This window comes from Leiobunum rupestre, chromosome 3 (genome assembly GCF_980474605.1).
Source record: "Leiobunum rupestre chromosome 3, qqLeiRupe1.1.hap1, whole genome shotgun sequence".
In the NCBI taxonomy this organism is placed as follows: domain Eukaryota; kingdom Metazoa; phylum Arthropoda; class Arachnida; order Opiliones; family Sclerosomatidae; genus Leiobunum; species Leiobunum rupestre.
In genome coordinates, this window is record NC_143386.1 from 73,165,419 (window position 1) to 73,183,843 (window position 18,425).

Sequence of the window (18,425 nt, forward strand, 5' to 3'; positions counted from 1 at the left end):
ACTTGAACTTTCCAAATTGCTTATGTACAGATTTCACTATGACGTTATTAGAGCCCAATACGGACATAAGGCGAAACTACTATTTACCGATTATGGTATGTAACTGCTAATTTTCAATATATATTCATTCCATCTATTTTCATTTTAAAACTTATATCTTATAATTACAGATAGCCTAACGTATGTCATAGAAACAAAGGATTTGTACAAGGACTTTGGACAACAAGCCGACAAGTACGACTTTCAGCGTACCCCCCGGACCATCCGTTATTCAGTATGCAGAATAACAAAGTTCTGGGAAAATTCAAGGACGAGATGTCGTCAATTCCCATCAAGGAATTTTGCGGACTTCGACCAAAAATGTATTCTCTATTGTCTGCTAATGGAGAAAAAAAACAGCAAAGGGAATCTGCAAGCGTGTCGTCAAAAAATACGTTCGACACGAAGATCCTCAATCGTAAAGTAACGATCGCGCGGATGATACGCATTCAAAGTAAAAAGCACCAGGTATATTTGGTTCAACAATCTAAATTGTGCCTGAACCCTTAATTGCGACGACAAGCGGTACATTTTAGATGATGGAGTCACCACCTTGGCGCATGGACATGTCGATATTCCCACTTTGTCGGAAGATTAAAAACGGTTTTTTGATTTAATTACAAATGTAAAACAATAAAATTTTTATATAACTGTTTTTAACCCGCGTTCGCGCGCGAAACATTTTCATTCGTGTACCGCGGTACGCGCTGCTCGGCCCAGCCCGCCCGCCCGCGAAAGATGATTATGTGAAAATAAAATTAAATAAAAATTATTTGAAAAACTTTATTGAAAATTTCTTGTACATGAATTCTTCAATCATACGATCGTTTACATTTTTATAATTTTTAAACCTAGAAACAATATCATACATTTTAACACCCCTGCACATATTAGTAGCGAAATAAACGCAATAACCACCGCAAGTTTGACTAATATTACTCTGAAGTTGTTTAGAATTAAAAGTAACGGTTTTGCTATTTCTTTCGACAAAACCATTAAATTTAAAATAATCCGGTGGAAGTCCAAATGAGTCTAGAAATACAGTATTGCGATTTGATGTGAAATATATAATCCAGTATTGACAATGTAAAGAGATGGGAATATCCTCACATACTTGGGTAATTTATCGGCCGCAAAAACACCGCGAAATAATCTTTCGGTGTACGGATCTTTTCGCAAGATTTTTGTCAATTGTAAAGTGTCCATCAACTTGTGTAATCAAAGACAACAGTTCTATTTTTGTCGATTTCTACGAGGTTTTGATACTCAGCGTAGTATAGTACGGTAACCGTTTTGGGTAAATCTGTCTCAAACTTTAATTCTAATCTCACACTTCCGTTCCTGATCAAGTGAAAGTGATCTGCCGAGTGAGAGATATCCGAGGTGAGATCATAAACAAATAGGCAACATCCTTCGGCGAATTCTTCTCGATTAATTAGATTTCCTTCGTCAATATTAAATTGTCCGGTTTGAAGAAATAGATTAATGTAGGATCTCATACATAAACCGTTCCTGAAATTTGGAGTTAGCGGTTTATGGGGAATACACGTACCATATACGTATAATGCCACATGGTTTACGCCAAAGTTTTGGAAATTAAAAGGCGATTTCGAATAATCACCTAAATAGGCGCTTTGTTCTAATAATCCAATTACGACTTTCTTAGGAATTTGAGAATTAAATAAATTGTCACGTGTCGACATTTTCGATCCGACCGGAATAGAATAAGTGTTGCACTCACTTCTAATAATTGGATACTTCATAGAGCCACGTTCCAACGCTTTTGCTAAGCGAAGCTGTTTCAAATTTAACTTTATATTTAATGTCGCCTATCGAGTGAATGCTGAACTCGTTCGGGTTTTTGATAAACCGGAATCTGAGGTTGAGAAAATTCGGTAGAAAGCGCGGCTGCTGACACATATCGATGTGAACTGTTCCAAACATATCAATTGTACCTTTTTTCGAAAACGACATTCTTTTCTTAAATCCTTCGTTGCTCGTCAATAGATCAAATTTCCCGGCTGTGTCTTTCTAGAAGAGAGAACTAGTTAAAAAACTCTCTTTAGCCGGCCCTCCGAACGTTAATAGAGTTTGAATCATGCTTTTGTAAGCGTAATTCTGGGCGGATGTGGTAACCGATCTCTCATTCATAATTAAATGAACCTCGCTGAATAGGCTGTGAAGGAACAGATTTACAGGACCAACGGTTTCTTTATCGTAGTCGGGATCAGCACCATCAGGTTTCACTAATTTTACTTGTACGTGGAAAAGCGTCTTGGACAGATCTAAATAGGTCTCCGAGTTTCCGGGAATGTCGAAATTAATGTTCGAATTTTCGTCCGCGTTGGAAACAGGATTGAATTCCACCCATTCTTCACTCACAATTACGGTTTGCGTGAGTGGTACCTCGAAAAGATCTAATTCCGAGTTGGTACATTTTCCGGACTGGTGATGAATTAGAGCCATTATTTGGAGAATATATCGGGATGTTTCAGTGTGCGTCTCTTTCGCTTCTTAGCCGCGACTGAACTGACGAGTTGAACCCTTCTACGCTTTAATTTTATACCGTTCCCAGACATATTTTGTATCACCATATCCTTTAACTCCGAAAGGGTTTCCTTCCCGATAGTCGTACCGTGGTTTTTCAGCGAGCTTCTAATCGGTACCCCACTGGCAACATCGTCCGCTACTCTAGCGCCAGTTTTTAGGATTTTTTTCCCCAAGAATATAGCGCCCTTTTTTAACAATGGGACAGCTTTTCGAAACGCAGACGCCAGTATATTTCCGAGCCCATAGCCACGTTGCGTCGATGAGCCTTGATAAAACTGAATTGATCCGCTCCCGACTTGCGATTGGTAATACTGCTCATAATCAATAGTATTATTTGAACCGAACCGCACTTGATTCAAATAATATTTTTCGTAATCTGACTCCCCTTCTTTAGATGTTATTTTCATGGTGCGTTTGCTTCAATATCTAACAGAGAAATGAGGACCAAACACATTAGGGTTCCCTTTTATAACGACGTCCACATTCTTCTAGGTCTAAAATGGAGGGTGATATGAACTTTTCCTCTTTGGAACTGAACTGGTGCACCCATTTCCGACCAAATATGAATTTCGATGGTTTGAAATCTGTTGGTGGTCACCGAAATGTAATGAGGTTTGATGAAATCTCTATCTACAGTGTCACCGTCTTTTCCCTGAACGCTCACAATTCTTAAAAGCGGTGCGCTACAGTCCCCTACAGCACGATTTTCTACAATATCAGAATATATAAACACAGAATGAAGGCCTACATCCATATCGACGGTATACTTGGATAGTGTTTCCTTTTTGTTAATAGTGAAATCCTCTTCGGTATTTCTTGTAAATCCAAGTATTGTCGCTAGGTTACCCGACATTTTTAAATAAACCTTGTTTTCCAATTTCACGTAAACCTTTCTCAAGTGTTTCACGTATTTAAATGTGACTGGTAACACCCGTGACTCTGTGGCGTTTATAATAGTATCGCGTTTGTTATCGAATTCGAATTGAATTAGTTCCAGGAGATCCGTGACGCATCCGTAATAACCTTTTGGAACGTCGATATGAGTCGGAAACTCGCGTTCGTTGTTCTTCGAAAGAGTTACGATACAATCATCTCTAAGATTGTTCCATGTTCTAGGATAACTAATCTCAGCTAAACCAACCTCGTAAGAACCGTCTAGTTGAACGCATTCCGGGAGATACGTATGAAATTTGCTCATGGTATTCCCCTCGAAGAACTTCGAAGATGAATCCGATGGTAATGTGATGTAGAAACTCATACTACAATAATTTCTTTAACCCAACTGTCGAACGAGGGTGGATATCCTTTCCAGCGTACTAATTTCTCAACTTGCCCGTCGGGAGTCCGTCTGCTTCTTAAAATCTTCGCAATTATAAACGGACAATTTTCCAGGTCTTTACCGACTCGCTGTATTTCCTCTTTGTAGAAAACACCCAAAATGAGCTCCGAGTTGAGATCACTTAGCTTATATACCGGCGGATTTTTTGGAATTTTTTCCACTACACGGAATAATTCCTCCATCCAATTTGCTAAATATCCCTTTTCAAATGTTTTCTTATTTTTACTTATTCTAACAATATCACCTATATCAAAAGCAAACGCAATTGGCGGGGAAAAATTAATCTTCCCATATAAGGTCTTCCAAACTTTTTCCGAATTTTCCCTAGAAACGTCAACTGGTTTACATTTTATCGAGCTGTGAAAATTGTTGTTGTAAGATCTGACAAATTCTTTCAAAATATCTATATATTTATTTGTATTATTTTCAGTAAAATAACGATACATCCGTTCTTTCAAGGTCCTCTGGAAACGTTCAGAGTTCGTTGCGAAAAATTTAATGTCACTTTGTTTGAAATATTTCTGAACAGCGGAACACACAAACTCACTGCCGTGGTCGCTTTGAACTCTTTTGGGCCGACGTCCCGACGTTAATATATTTTTAAATGCCTCCACCATGGTTCTTCCCTTCTTATTTTTAACTGCCACTACAAATGCGAACTTGCTGAAGACATCGAGGCAAGCTGGCCGCCTCGGCGGATTGGGTAGCCTGCTGTGGGGCGGCGGGCCTCCATATGCGGGCACGGCGGTCCTGTTTCCCGGCCTTTTGGGGCCCACCGGGATCTCCTGTGCCAGCTGTGCCGGGTTACTTGGGCTGCTGTGTGCTCGTCGTTCCCCTTTAGGAGCTCTCTCCAAAGGGCTTGGCTCCTTACCTACGTAGGTAGGGTGTCGGCTGGAGTTGCTAGAGCATCCATTCTAAATCCCACTGCTGTGTGCGAAGTGGGGATTGGTCCACCCATTGCTGCACCTTCTGCTGGGTTGAGTGGCTTGCGTCAAAGGTGAGACCATCAGTAGTAGGGTTCTGCTACCCATGCTGGATTTGTCACCTGTCCGGGCTAGGGACAGGTGACATAGTGCTGGCGTAGGGCACTATGATGATAGGCCTCCGGTGGTATGGTCTTTGTTACTAGGTACACCGGGCTCTAAATTCTGACACACTGCTGAAGACATCGATACAGCAAAGCAAATATCTATACCCCTTGTTCACACGTGATAAACTTTGTAAATCGGCCAAATCCACTTGCCATTGCTCGTCTATACCGTAAACAATAGTTCGGTTCCTCTGAAATACACGCCTAACATGTTTGTGCAGCGTGTATGTATCTTGATGTTTAAGGAAATTTTTTACTTCCTTCAAAGTTATCTTGGCGCCTATCGATTTAGCCGCTTGATATAGCGCTTTGGCACCCCCAAAGGAACCGGGCTCTCGGGCATCGAAGTATACAGGGTCTTTTTTTTTGCTCGGAAAAGTGTTTTTTTTCAAAAACTATTTATAGTACCGATTTCAAATTTGGAAGGTCAATTCTCTATACCGGGGGACATCAGTTTGAGAAATTTGAGCGTTTTCGGTAATGTTTTTCACCAATTTTGAAAAATTATTTTTCGACCACTAGGTGCGAGATAAAAAATTTCTATTATAAAGTTGTAGGCCGTCATCGAAAACCCTTAAAAATTGTTCACTCGACGAAAAACAATTTATTTATCAGTGAAAATTCGAGCTTGAAAAATTTACAAGTTGGTGAAGCCAAATTACGATTGTTTGAAACGATAATTGAAACCGAATTACCTAATCCAGTTGAAACTTTGGTTAAAAAAACGACCGGATTTAAAAAACACGAGGCTAATGGTCAATCCTAAACATGCATTGGGTATTTAAAGGAAAACTTTGGGAGATTATTATCAGTGTTTGATAATATTTCGAACAATGCCTCGTTATTCAGTAGCTGAGCGTACCGAGATAGTTGCCATTTACTATGGAGAAGCAGCGCAAAACCTTAGATGAGTGACTGAAATCTTCGCAGAAAGACATCCAAATGGAGCACCATCTGTAAATACAGTAAGACGAGCAATTCACGATTTCAATCAATTTGGTAACTTGCAACCTAGGTTTCGCGGATTGGGTCAACCGGATTTAGACTTCGAGAACAATGTACTCGCGTACTTTGTGGCATATCCTCGTCACAGTTGCGCTAACGCCGCTGCTGATTTGGGTTGTTCTGCAAATCGTGTGTGGAAAATTCTTGGTAAGAATCGCTATCACCCATACAGAGCTACGCTCCACCAAGGACTAATTGACGGAGACCATCAAAGACGTTATGAATTTAGCAACTGGTTACTAAATGCTGTCCAAGAAGATAGACAATTTTTGCGCCATGTTTTGTTCTCCGACGAAGCGTCATTTTCTAGAGATGGGCCCTTTAATCATCAAAACAGCCATCTTTGGTCTGACATCAACCCACATTGGGGTTTTGAATATCATCACCAGGTTCAATTTGAACGGGTCAATGTTTGGGTTGGACTTGTTGGAAACCGTTTGATTGGTCCCTTTTTCCTGCCGACGAACCTCAACGGCCAAAGGTATTTACATTTTCTACAGAACGAACTGAGTGACGCAATCGACGACCTTCCATTGGCTGAAAGACGTCAGTTGTGGTTTCAGCAAGATGGCGCCCCTCCGCATTTTTCCCGGCAAGTAACTGAGCACCTCAACAACGAGTTTCCTGAAAGGTGGATAGGGAGAAATGGTCCAGTGCATTGGCCAGCAAGGTCACCTGACCTAACACCGCTGGATTATTTTCTCTGGGGATTCGTTAAAGCCAAGGTATACGCCACGCCCATTGAAACTAGGGAGGAACTCATTAGACGAATAATCAGTGCTTGCCGAGACGTCACACCAGAAATGGTAGAGAAAGCGTTTGAGAACTTAATTGTCCGCGCACAAACCTGTGTTGCAGCCATTGGTGATATTATGGAAAATGTTTTGTAAAAATTTATGTGAATAAAATATCTGCATTTAAAAACCAAACGTGTACATTTTTTCAAGTGTGAAAACTCTACTACGTTTGTATTAGACTTGTTCCCTTTTCAATTATCGTTTCAAACAATCGTAATTTGGCTTCACCAACTTGTAAATTTTTCAAGCTCGAATTTTCACTGATAAATAAGTTGTTTTTCGTCGAGTGAACAATTTTTAAGGGTTTTCGATGACGGCCTACAACTTTATAATAGAAATTTTTTATCTCGCACCTAGTGGTCGAAAAATAATTTTTCAAAATTGGTGAAAAACATTACCGAAAACGCTCAAATTTCTCAAACTGATGTCCCCCGGTATAGAGAATTGACCTTCCAAATTTGAAATCGGTACTATAAATAGTTTTTGAAAAAAAAACACTTTTCCTAGCAAAAAAAAGACCCTGTATAGCTACGATTAGGATCGCGGTCAGTACTTTCGGATATTTAAAAAAGGAATGAGTCAGACTGGTTACAACAGCAGCTTCCATCGCACTACTGTCCATTGTGGTGGATAAGTTGGAAATTAATAGAAAGTACAATTGTTTTTCTTAATAAGTAAAATTTTATTGAAAACGTTACAAGACAATCCAATTTCGGAACCCGTTACCAATCATATTATCATTATTATTGTCAGATTTTAAATCTACAGCATCTTCCATTTTACGTTTTTTTTTATTTTTATTGACTATTATTTCCCTAAATAGGGATTTAGGTACATTTTCCTTTACTAAACAATCATAAAACTCGTCAACTCCGGGAACGATTTTAATTTTTTTAGAATTTACCGCCCAATACGCCAAAAGATCTATAATATGCGAACCGGAAATGGTGTCACCCCGATTTATTAATTCACCATTTTCGTTAAACTTAATATTTGTAGATTTATTTATCCATTTGTACAACGGCAAGCACTGATCAATATAATATCCCGGTACAACAGAGGCGATTTGCGTTTCCCAGTTTTTTACCAAAGTTTTTTCTTTTCTTTCACTACCTTGTTGAGACGTTGCTGCAGTTTATGATTAAAAATATTTAGTTTTTCAGTTTGGCTCAATTTTCTTCGTTCCATAACATTGTTACGGTCGGTGTGCAGTTCGAGCAGAGAATCCACTTTCGGTATCTGCTCGTGATTTTTCCCCGCTTCGGTACTTCCAGTTTGGAGTCTTCTATAAACGTCTTCCGACACTAGCATCATTTTCCGAGCCATCACTTGATTGCTTTGCCTATAGCGGCACCTGCCACAGAGCTAAGAATTCAGAGGATCGGGGCCAACAAAATGGGTAAAAATCCACCCGTTTGATTAAGAATCTTTCTTCCCCTTGATGGGGATAGCTTTCGATTGAATTTACGAAGAACACTTCGATGTTTCTTCAACCGCTTCTTGTGCTCGTCTGAAATTTTAACCGAACCCCGTAAAACATTTATACAACATTCGGCCAAAGTTTTTAACTCTTCATTGCTGGCGTTTTTAATGGCGGCTTTTCTCTGACGCGCTTTCCCACTCGATAAATATTTCAAAAAGTTTATATTTTCTTGCACCCTATTCGACTGAACCATGTCGCGATTTTATGTGCTTTGACGATTGCGCAGCGATTGGGATCTTGATGGAACTCGCAATGTTGCGGTGGATTTAAACAGTATATGGTTGAAAGACTGGGGCAGTTCAAATCTTCAACGTTGCTAACATCAGTCTTTAGAAATTTGGAGAGAACTTCTGCTTTTTCTACCCCTTTGCAATAGAATTTAGTGGCTCTCTCCAGGATAAGTTTCGCGACGGTTTCTCGACTGCTATAAGCGTGTTGTCCCTCGTTCCAACGTAAGTCGCAAATGGTCCACGTTAGCCATCTACACTGTCTTTTATCCTCCGACGAAAGATCCGAAAATGGAAATGGTGGTCTGAATGTCCATGCTTGATAATCTCCCGTTCCGTCAACGTAAAGGGCCACTTCCTTAATGATCCATTCTCCCCTCGCTCTATAGAAGTTCGCTTCGATGAAACCCGTCATTTCTCGGCAGTGCAATCTGTCGCCAATAAGTTTCGTTATAAGAAAACCCAACGGTTTAAACAGTCTCAAGGAAATTAAAGTTTACTTACATTAAAACGTCTTGAAAGAGGGGTTCGTTTGAGCTCTTTGGAGGTTTTCCTATTGGCAGCTTTCCGGATCAGAATGATTTTCCTCAAAGATCTCCGCCGCTTTAAAAGGAATCTCATAGGGTTGAAGTTCGAGAAAATATTTATAGCATTGCAATAAGTAAAGTACAATGTCGATTGGTAAAACCCCAATCAATAATCGTCATTAATCTAATCGACTAGATTGAGATATTTGATTTTCCCACTCATTATCACCACGTTGATAGATAAAAATTTCCGCAAGATTGATTATTTTGGTAAATATATGGACGCTTGCTCTCCGGGTATAATTCCAGACCAAAGTCTATGTTTGTCATGCGTATTCGGTTTCAGATCAACCAACAAGTACCCATATGGTTCAGCTACGGCTTGCTTGTACGCGTCTATAACAAATTTGCTATTTCCGGGTGATATTTGTTTGCCAAGATGATAAATAGCTGACTGGTCACGTGGCGATTTAAAAATAACTAAATAGTGCGCATTATGGTTCAAAGTTCGTATCTCTTTTCCGGGGTAGTACAAGTTTTGCATTAGAATCAGGATTGAGGTATTTCGGTGATGGCTCACTCTAACGAAGAGATTTGTCACATCTTTGTTGTTTGCAATCTCGCAAAGGAAATCATTGAGTTTAACCAAATTCTTTATATTCGGATCGAGGATATTTACGTCTAAAAGTCCTTCAAGAAATTCCACCGCTGGAGAGTGACGTAGTACAGAATTAAACAAGGTAGATTGATATTCAGTGTAACACCATATTACTCTTTCGGGAACTGGGGATATACATATTTGTATATTCTTTATTAGGTTTGCAACAAACACGGACTTTCCCGATTAATTAAGAGAAAATTACACTTACATTTTAAGAGTCTTGTTGTTCCGTCTTTTCCTTTCTTGATGTGGTTGGAGAGAATGATGGTAAAGATCTCACGTTCGCCTTTATACTCAATTAAAAGGATAAAGGTCGATGTTGATATCATATATGAACGTCATTGGGTTTTCCTAGATGTATTTACGTTCTCAAAGGGTTTGTTTTGATTTTAATTATAAAATTATTTTCCGGGGTAAAGATTGGCATATTTGTCTATTGATTATCATATTTCGCAATTTTTTATATCTTATATTGAAAATTTTAATATACCTTTACACGCTTTATCATCCTCTGTTGTACGTCATTTACCAACCAGTTGATAAATATCGGGGATAGTAATGGTTCAAATTTCAATTTAATAAGCATAGTGAAATGTTGTTTATTTCTTAGAACATGATTCACCCGGTCTTCGTAAGGAATAAAATGTACGGTTACATCGGAGAAACGAACACGCTTCATTATGTTATAACATATAGAATATATATATATATCCCCTTTGGATAACAATATATCATCAAAGTTCAGTTCTCTGTCCTCTAAGTACCGATAAACATAAAATATCTGTGAGTATCGAAAAACACTCTAGGATAGGTACACGATCTTTACTTTCGGCTCACCATAGGCTAAGAATTTACATATTTAGTTCAGTTTTCTGTCCTCTAAGTACCGATAGACAGATAACACCCTGGGATAGGTACTCTAAAATTTACCTCCCCTTGACCCCCCTGGTGTAATCGTAAAATTTAAAAAACACCCTAGGATTGGTATGTGAAAATTTGCCTCCTCTTGGCTCCATCTGGCTCCCCTAGTGACAGAACATACACTACACTACTACTGTCGGTATGGATGGATTTTGAATATACTGAAATGGACGAGATTGCAGATGATTCATCTCTAAAAAACTCTTCACGAAAATGAGAAAACGAAAGCTTTTATTGAATATCGACGAAAGATTAGGTTCAACTTAAATGAAACTGTTTAAATTGTAACACCAAACTTGATTGAAAAATAAAAAACAGCCATACCCTCATTTACTTCGAAGCTTTGCCATGACAGTTCATTTTTAATCTCCGAAAACATACGATTTTTTGAGAAAACACCTTTGTTTACCTCAAATGAAGAATTGATGGATAAACAAAATCGGTCAAAACTGGCTTCACAGCTGAAAGTTTTAACTACATTAAAAAGGAGAGTGACAAATCAGATCATCAACTTTTAATAGCATAATCTATTGATGAAACGTCAATCAAGAAACATACAGAATGGACAGGAAATTAATTAATGCAATACCTGTCTATCAAATATATGTTATTTCGATTGATAGTTGTATTTAATCTTGAATATTTAAATATACCTTTTCTCTCTCGAAATATCGACGTTGTTTTCATTCTGCAATGACGTCATAGAGCCCAGCTGGTTGCCATAAAGGGATTTTAGTTTCTTAGATGGCCGTTTGTGGCGCCACGTGTTTTCTTCCCTATAACGCATAGCTCGCGAAGGGGGATAGCACCACGGAACAAACCCTCAGATTTCATTGGGCCTCTACTTATTTTCTAACTCTATGTCATAAGCTTTTGTTTCAAAGCGAGCTTTGATTCCTCTTTTAAAAAGTTTTAATAATTAAGACTTGGTAGTTCCTCGAAATACCAATTGAGAGCAAGGTCACATAGAGGGTTCCGAACCCATTGTTTTATAAAACAGAAATATTTGAGCCATTATTTCAAGAGTTTCAAGAGGCGCAGAATCTAAAAAACCAGCCTGAATGGTCATGGGCTGCGTACAGGGAGCTTGCTGCGGTAGTCTAGAGTTTGCTTGATTTAAAGGATGCTAAAATAGATTGAGAAGATATGCTATTTGATCATCTTTGGGCGACGAAATGATGATTGGAATCTAATTATTTGGAAGAGAGCTATTATACTATTAATAATCATCATATAGGCTAATAGATATTGTGAAAATGATTTTACATGTTATCTTTCAGTACACTGTACGATTTGCTGTAAAACAAGAACGGAAGAAAATTTTTTAATTTAATAACGGATATTTTTTTAAGTTGGTCCACGGTTCCGTGTTGTTATGTAAAAACGAATTACAAAATTTTTTTAATAAATTATTTATTTAAAAATTTATTTATTTTTGACGACGGAAAAAATATGTACATTTTAAATAATCTAAGATGAGAAGTACGTTCGGAACTAAAATATTGATATTATCACAAAATATAGTTTTATAACAGTATGTGAAAATGAATTTTGATTCTATAAGAACGATGTTTAAAATAATAATGTTCTGCCATTTATTGTAACCTAGAAGTTCATAATAAACCCCTTCGGGGAAAGTATTCCATTTCTCATTGAACCCATCTTATTTTGATGATAGATCATTCTGCCACAGTTCAAAAACCGCGGGCGCTTTCCATTGGCTCTCACTTTTATGACTTATTTTGAAGAAAGAAAAGTAGAAATTAAAATGGCGTCTTTAGACCGAGCTGGAGGCCACAATTATGAAGTGATTTACTGTTTTTCCTTATAAATAAAATTTACACGGTATTGTAATATCATTTTTACGTTAGATGTGGTTTAACTAATTCAGTTAAATAATAAATATGAAACGATGACAGGGATCTTTGTCAGAAAAGAAACTTGAGTCTACAGTTTTGAGGATAAAAAATGTAATTTTTTAAACTTTGGCTCGCTAAAAGGCAGCCTGCATGTATTATATTACTAATTTTTAGTTTTTAACTGGTTTTCATTAAACAATGCGGTAAATTTAGTAGCGATTAGTGTGTTATTTTTTGGAAGAATGTTGAACACCTAAATGGTAAGCTAATTGTATAATATTTCGAAAGCTTTAATTATTTTTTCTTTAAAATATTCTATTAAGATATAATCACAACAGATCTGTTTTGGAAGGCTATGAAATTTTTTGTCATTACGGACTCAACTTTCAAAGAACAGAAATAGATATTATTATGGTCATGCTGAAGTTCAAGTCAATTCAAAATTCTCTTTTGGGTGGCCTCAAGCCTGCTAGAATCTCGAAAATGCTGTAGTGCACTTTATTGGATATTGTAACAAGAAATCTCCATTTTTTATTTATGTTTTCTATAGAACCTCCAATAATAAAGGTTATCTATCGGTTCAAATTTTAAATGATGCTAGTAGGGTCAACATGTCGATTCTAAAACAGGTAATTGTCAGGCTCACCGACTGGAGACGGCTCCACCAATTACTGAACGTACAAAGGTAGGGTGGAGCTGGTAGTGAACGTACAAAGGCAGGGTGGTGCTGGTGGGGAACGGCCTAAGGCGGGGATACCAAAACAGTACAGTGGCAGGCCACCACCCGAGTGTTGAACTACCAAGCCTACACCACTAGGTGACGCTGGTGGTTGACTCCTAAACGCGCTAGTGGTGAACGCGTAAAGGCGGGATGAACTAGCAATGCTATGTTTAACGACAGAGTGACGCTATACTTAGGTGGTGAACTAGCAACGCTAGATCGCCACTGGTGGTGAATTGTAGAAGGCCGCCGCCTTTCTGTGTATTAATGGTTGACCGTTAGCTCTTTATCCACCACCCGAAAAGAAGGGTTATAATCCTGATTGACAGTCCCCGCTTTCTTTGGATGGAGAACTAGTAAAGCTATAGAGAGTGGTGTATAAGAAAACGTAAAGACTGTACCCCGATAAAATGAAAGCTTTAAAGAAGGCAGCAGTCTTTCTCTATATTAATGAAGGTGGTGAACAGTCTAAGGCAGGGGTGGTGCTGGTGGTTCTAAAACAGTAAAGTGGAAGGCCGCCACCCGGCGGTGAACAGCCAAGCCAACTCCGCTGTTAGTGAACTATCAATGAAGGGTTCATGACGCAATACTTCATGTACCCAAAATTGGACCGCCAGTTTTTTTAGGCGAATCTCTATGGGGGTTTAACATTACAATAAAGCTTATAGGTCCAGTTTAGGGTACTTTTGGTCCGAAATAGGGTACATAGGGCCGGTAATGGTGACTTTGGTCGCCTTTAGGGTACGTTTGGTCCATTTTTGGTTACATCAGAAAAGCAGTTGGAAAAACGAAGAGCCGTAATTTTACCACTCCTACACCCCAATATCTATAATTCCAAGCAATGCTTTTTCCCTGTTACTATGATCTTCCAATCCTTTCTATAATTTAGTGGATTCAAGGTTATATCAAATTAATGGGAAAAAATGGATTGAAGGTGTGGAATAAGTAAACGCTATCTGAAACACTCCGGTAAAACGGTATATATTATTCCTTGCGAGGATAGAGTTAACTACGATATAAGAAATATACATTATTTTAATTTGCAAATTAAATTAAAATTTTAACCGTTAATTTCGCCAGTATTATTTAAATGGCAAAGAGGTTACAAGGTGGCTGTGTGATTCTCCGTTACAGTGTTTACATTGTTACTAATTCTTGTGCAATGTAAAAGTATAAATAGCCGAGAAATCATGATCGAAAAAACATTCAAACGCATTCAAAGATGGAACCAACAAGCTATACGTAAATATATTTTCATTTCGAGACTATATTTTCCGAAAACGTACTTGAGCGAATGTACTAAAATTTATTTTTATAGGAATAAAAAATCTATTGTTATTGACTTCGAATTTCTGAATGGACGTACCGGAGAGATAGTGATAAAAGAGTCACGGTGACTTTGGTCGCTTTTAGGGTACTTTTGGTCCATTTTGGTACATTTTGGTAGAAAAGCAGTTGGAAAAACGAAGAACCGTTATTTTACCACTCCTCCAACCAAATTATCATTTCGCTTAAAAGACTTTACGCAAACGGAACATGATAAATTTATATTACCGTGCATAGAATTAACATGGCGAACTAGACTTGGCTTATGGTTGAAAACAGCAGAGCAAATTGTACAGGAAAACATCTAGAGGTCGAATGTTTCCTTAACATTACATTCTGACCCTTTTTATACTGTCCAGTATACCTATTACAACATGATGCAATTTTTGGATACATAGTTTTTCTAAACTCTCATTTTGTTATGCTTACGTATACCTAAACTTTGACATGATCAGTGAGTCTCGGAAAAACCGGCGTAAGGTGTCGCAACACATAGTGGAGTTAGATCCCCGATTTCCCCAAGTAGTCCATGTTGCGCAATTTCCCATTGAAAAAACGCGAAGGATCTTAAAATACCCTGATTTATATACTATAAAATAATTCTTATGTTTCATGTACAGAATATTTTTATAAAATAATTGTTATATTTAAAAAAATTAGCGTTACAATATTATTTTGTATATTTAGAAAAACATTTTATTCTCTCTGAAATCGCACGTGTGATGTTAGTTGATTGATATGTTTTCGAAGAATTAGAAAAAATTTCAACGTTTTAAGAGATTCCGTCATTCACGTCACCCATAGTACGTATAAGTAGAAGTTTTCTCGATTAAAATTTTCTAACCCGGGCGACAAAGTTTATTTTAATATAATCTATTCATAAATATTTTTTGAAGTGCAAACAAGAATAACCTAAGCCTACACACAAGAAACATCTTTACTCTACTTTAAATCCAATAAAATCTTTTTCCGATATGTAAATAGGTGGAAACATATCGCATAAAATGTCTTTTTCTACTTATATTATGAAAAAAAAAACAATTCCAATATGTAAATATAAGTATAAAAATACGACCTCTCCATTTAAAAAAGCATGGGATTTTCTCGGTTACCCAATTTTTTTTTTAATTTAACCAAAATTGATAAATTTTACCCAAAATCCTTCATCAATTTGACACAAAATAAGTCAAATTCATCTTTTTGGGTAAGTTTTGAAAATTTAATTTTTCAATATTTTTAAGTAAGTACCCTGTGAAACCGAGAAAATCCCATGCTTTTTAAATGGAGATTTTTTTTGAGAGATCAAAAACATTAATCCCATTGCAACTTTCCTCTTTGGCAATTTTCATACTACCATGAAAAATTAATTCAAAACCATAGATAACCAAAATTCGTGGGAATTCATCAAAACTTTGAAATAAATATGAAGAGACTTGTTGTAAAATTTTGATTGAAATATATGTAGAAACAGAATATAAAATGTTATACAGACATTTATAGAATACTTTGAAAATAATTATAAAAACTAGTTATATAGCTTCGAAAGAAATGTGTAGAGACTATTTAAGACTGAAAGAAATTTAAGTTGAAAATAATTATAAAATTGTGGAGTAAATGTAGGTGATGCTAATTAAAGACATTGAAATCAATATAGGTAGATAATATCTATAAATATAGGTACAGTCTAATCATAAAATTCGAAAAGAAATATAGAGAGGTACAAAATTTATATACAAAGGTACAAAGGGTATTTAACATACCTTTTTGTTGGTCGAAGTCATCAAAAAATCTCTGACGTAAGTCCTCTATACCCTGTTTCAAAACGGGCTCGGGTACAACATACTCTCGGACTTTCGAATCTTTCGGCATTTTGAAGGAGAGTGCGTGATGATTCCGAACTACGATTTCGCGACACGTTATCTCTTATCCAAAATTCTAACAATGCCACGAAATATTTCTTAAACACGTATTAAATATAGAGGCAAACCAATAAAAAGCAACAAAATATGGAAATAAAAAGATGATAAAATTGGCAAATGACTAGTACGCACTGAAAGAGTGAAGCTAAGAATCCCAGCAGAGGACTGTTCGCTCGTCGATGTGTAAGTGATATTCATGTTTATCTGCCCAGTTCAATGTCAGATTTCTGAGAGTTAATTAAACGCGAATTATCGTTCGGTCATGATTGACGCTTTCAAGTACACTCTGTTTAAAAAGTCTTCGACAGGTGAAATTTTTGCCCTCTTTTTAATTCTGCTAGAAACCTATAATAGATAGATCGATGAAACCAATTGCAACTATTATTTATTTTCTAATATCTTTCGTTATTTATCGGTTTCGTCCGCCAAAAATTAAAAGTTTTGGCAGCTACCGTCAAAACTCATTTTTGACAACTTTTTAAATATTGGTTCTACGGCACTGACTCGCGCATTTTTGAATTCACAATGGTCGATTCATATTTAGAAAGTGGAAAAATTGTCCCTCTACAACCAACGGTTGAGAAGTTATCACGTTTACAAACTTTCGTCGAAATTGGGAAACACCTAAAATGCACCAAGCGATTATTAATAACGTAACTTCGACAGCGATCCAACAACATGTTTAATTAAAGGCTGGTTTAAAATTGTGGTAACCATTATTATAAACAATTTCTAACGCAAATAGCTTTTTAAAAGCTTTAGCGTATAAAAAAGGATATTCCTAAAACCACTTGCCAAGTTGTTCTATGGGATTGGTTTTTTTTAACCGGCCTTTAATTAAATATATTTTCAATGTTATTGAATCGCTGTTGAAGTTGCGTTATTAATAATCACCTGGTGCATTTTAGGTGTTCCCCAATTTCGACGAAAGTTTGTAAACGCGATAACTTCTCAACCGTTGGTTGTAGAGGGAAAATTTTTCAACTTTTTATATATGAATCGACCATTGTGAATTCAAAAACGCGCGAGTCAGTGCCGTAGAACCAATATTTAAAAAGTTGTCAAAAATAAGTTTTAACGGTAGCTGCCAAAACTATTAATTTTTGGCGGACGAAATCGATAAATAACGAAAGATATTAGAAAATAAAGAATAGTTGCAATTGGTTTCATCGATCTATCTATTATAGTTTTCTAGCAGAATTAAAAAGAGGGCAAAAATTTCACCTGTCGAAGACTTTTTAAACAGAGTGTACATCTTGGGATCAAGGCATATGTTGAAAGAAAACAACTTAATCCAAGTGCGTCACATTTGTGATATCTTTGATACCTATAGCTACCATATGTTATTGTCGTAGAGCTGTCATAATCGGAAAACCCATTGCAAAAAACCTTCGTTATTATAGTAATCGTCGTCAGACGTTCAATTTATGTGTACTCCTTCGCTAGTCGCGAAAAGCAATTACGGGCTGACATTGAATTTTGAAATTATCTCTTAAAGGGATGCTGAAGACGATAAATACCTTACTCTTATTCGATTCCCCATCTATAATTAAGCCTATTTAAATATTTCATTCGTTAAAATACTTCAAATCCATTTTTTAAAAGAATAAAAACTTTAAGAAATTCGGGCCTAACGCGTCAACCCAAAAAGTTCTCGGAAATTTGTGTATTCCGCGGCTGTACGAGCGTCCAATCGCCACTGCATTTTGCGATTTTTCGCCTAATGTTTGTTATGACACTTTCCTTCATAAATTTATTCGGATAACTAATTTATATAAACGTTTTGATCGGTTATTCTACTGTAGAAATATTTTTTTACATCTATTCTTTAGGCCAGCAGTCAACGCACGCGATTTTATAAGGTAAACAATCTTTTTCACCATGATTTATAATATACAAGGCCAAGACTTATTTTGGTTTATGAAATTTAGTTAAATTTAGAAAGGGTCCTGACGGAAATT

At 36.9% G+C, this 18,425-nt stretch overlaps 1 protein-coding gene across 1 annotated transcript; it reads right to left on the minus strand.

Moving 5' to 3' along the window:
• Positions 1-2,070: 2,070 nt before the first annotated feature.
• Positions 2,071-2,505, minus strand: LOC149954575 (uncharacterized protein F54H12.2-like). Its single transcript, XM_090169965.1, has one exon. The coding sequence runs from the start codon at positions 2,503-2,505 to the stop codon at positions 2,071-2,073; it is 435 nt and encodes a 144-aa protein (XP_090026091.1).
• Between the last annotated feature and the right edge of the window lie 15,920 nt (positions 2,506-18,425).

Excerpts from the sequence above, each read along its gene's own strand:
- LOC149954575 (XM_090169965.1), bottom strand. The coding sequence starts at position 2,505 with ATGGCTCTAATTCATCACCAGTCCGGAAAATGTACCAACTCGGAATTA.